Source organism: Muntiacus reevesi, chromosome 6, assembly GCF_963930625.1.
Source record: "Muntiacus reevesi chromosome 6, mMunRee1.1, whole genome shotgun sequence".
Taxonomy (NCBI): domain Eukaryota; kingdom Metazoa; phylum Chordata; class Mammalia; order Artiodactyla; family Cervidae; genus Muntiacus; species Muntiacus reevesi.
This window is the reverse complement of record NC_089254.1, coordinates 51,114,845-51,117,344: the sequence shown is the minus strand read 5'-3', so window position 1 is coordinate 51,117,344 and position 2,500 is coordinate 51,114,845. Positions and strand designations below refer to the sequence as shown.

The following is a 2,500-nucleotide window of genomic DNA, read 5'->3' as shown; positions in this document are numbered from 1 at the left end:
TATGTTTTATTTAGATGCATTGGTGAGAACATTTTTTAAATCACTGTCTTAGTTTGCCCATTGGTGAAATAGACACACCAAAGGATATTAAATTGATTGAAGATTATTTTTTTTTAATTTTAGGAGGCAGAAAATAAATGATATATTATAAAGTATATTTTATTGAATATGTTTTTATTCATTGGAGATGCTTCTCTACTAAATTACTTTTGATGTATCAATATATGACTCATTAAAGAGATCTTTTTAAGCATTATGAAATAATAATAGACTAGCATGTAATCAAGGTCAGAGTAAGATAATGAGAATGTCTTACCTCTCCCTACTTTTTTGTAAGATTAGGATAGATGTATCCTAAGTAGGACACTAGACATGAAATGTCAATCTGTGATGCTTCTGATTCTCAGAATTTTCAATGCACTTTAATTATTAGTAATAGCAAGTGATCATTCTTTATATAAGTTTTATGTTACAATGGGATGATAATTTGCTGTCCTTCATTCACACCACATCTTGATAACATAAGGCATTGCTCACTAAGTAGCATCATAGGAGCCAAAATTATCTAAAGAAAAATGGAATACAGAATTGCCTTTCTTCTCTTTAGATTTACTTTTGGTTCGTGTATTTATAAGGTGCCCTTTAAAAAAAAAAAAAAGACATGAATATGTGAAATATATTTAGTGATTTCTACTATTATTCTGAAAATAGTTTGGGGAAAAATTTTTTGTAATAACTGACAAGCTTAGAGACAATTACATTTTCTACTCTTTGAAGGGTATCTTTACATTGCATAAATAATTTTCACTAAGCACATCAGCATATTTAACTTTTTTTGGATATCATTTCAAGGTGTTATTTTGCCCCAGTATGGAGGAAATGTGGCGTCAGTGGTTTTAAGTGGAACATATGCTACTGCGATAGCCCTGGCTTAACATTCTGCTTTGTGTTGTGTGTGTTTAGGCACCTTAACAACGAGCACGCGTTGGATGACCGGAGCACCGCCCAGTGCCGGGTGCAAATGCAGGTGGTGCAGCAGCTAGAAATACAGGTTTGTCGAGGGCTCCCTCGGTGGGCTCCGCTCTCTCACTTCTGGTCTTTAAGTCAAGTACCGGGCAGATCCTGTGCCTTTTAACACAATGATGCATAGAAGCAGATGGAATTTTAGATTGTTTATAGTGATGGAAAAGATTGATATCTCAGGGTGGATTGCTGTAGTTTAGTGTAGTTACTTACCACTTAGACTTACTATTATCTTCAGACTATATCATATACATTCGGCTATCTCAAAGGAGTCAAATCTAAGTTTTCTCTAAGAAAGTTTAGACCAAACCACCCAATTGGATATGATTTTATCACAGAAACAGTTTTTACATGAGCTAATCTTGATTTTTTTAAATGAGATTTTATAGCAAAAAGCCTTTATAGTATCATGCCTACAAGTTAATACTCTAAAAAAAAAAATCTTTCTCTTTTCTACCTCTAGTGTATTTTTAATTGAAGAACTTAACAAGAATCCTTGTCTTGGAATAATGGCAAATCATTTATAATATCACAGATGGTAATATGTGTATTGTATCAAATGCTGCTAACTTAAGTAAAAAACATTACTGTTAATATTGAAACAGAATTTGGCCAAAAATAAACAGAGCTTATAAAACTGATCAGAAAGCAATTGTATCCCCCTCAGTATCATTTTTGCTGCATTTTTCCTAACCCTCTAAGTCTTCCTCTAATATTTCATCTTAATGATGATTTTTTTCTCAATCAAACCAATACCTTGTTTCATTTAATTAAACATACAATTTCTTTATCTTCACAGTTTGCTACATCTTAAATTGTTTTAAATTCATCATTCGCTAAACACATAAATGTCATTGCTTTTTTCCAAGGAACTCCTAAAAATATTTTGACTTGTAAAAAAATCAAGAACACATAAAAAGCATCATTGCTGCTGTTGTTTAAAAAGCTTTCTTGTGAACCTGTTTACCATTTATAAAAGGTAGACTAAAACATAAGAGTTCGGCTGATGAGACTGTCTGCAGTGTGACCAATTATGCCTCCTCTTTTTTTTGTCTGCTGTGTCTGACTGATGGAGAAGTAAGGTCCGTCACTTGTAATGAGACCCAGTGCAAGTGTAGATGCCTACTCTGAGTCAGAGTTCAGCGTTTCACACTGCCTGGTCCCTGTCACTCTATTGAATTAGATTGATGATGGCAGATTGCAGGGGGCACTAACTGGACCTCGGTGGGAACGCATGAAGTGTGGAGACAATCCTGGCAGGCACTTCGCTTTGAGAACCCTTCACCCTTTCACAGCTGCTGGCACTAGTCCATTGCTAACAGTGTCCACAGGACTTTAAAGAGACACCACGGGCCTTCTAATTTATGGTTTCAGTAACTTGTTACTGTCGAGGCAACTGTGACCTCAATTCTCTTATTGACAAAAAGATGAAGTGTTATTTGTTTTCTCTGACCTTTTAACATAAGGAAAGCTATAA

At 34.5% G+C, this 2,500-nt stretch overlaps 1 protein-coding gene across 9 annotated transcripts in view; it reads left to right on the top strand.

The window, feature by feature from the left end:
• FOXP2 (forkhead box P2) overlaps positions 1-2,500 on the top strand; it is a 632,418-nt gene that overhangs the window by 584,738 nt on the left and 45,180 nt on the right. For all 9 annotated transcript variants that reach the window (XM_065939060.1, XM_065939065.1, XM_065939064.1 and 6 more), the window contains one exon: positions 964-1,051. In XM_065939060.1, the coding sequence (XP_065795132.1) occupies positions 964-1,051 (88 nt within the window). The remainder of the gene's footprint in view (positions 1-963; positions 1,052-2,500) is intronic.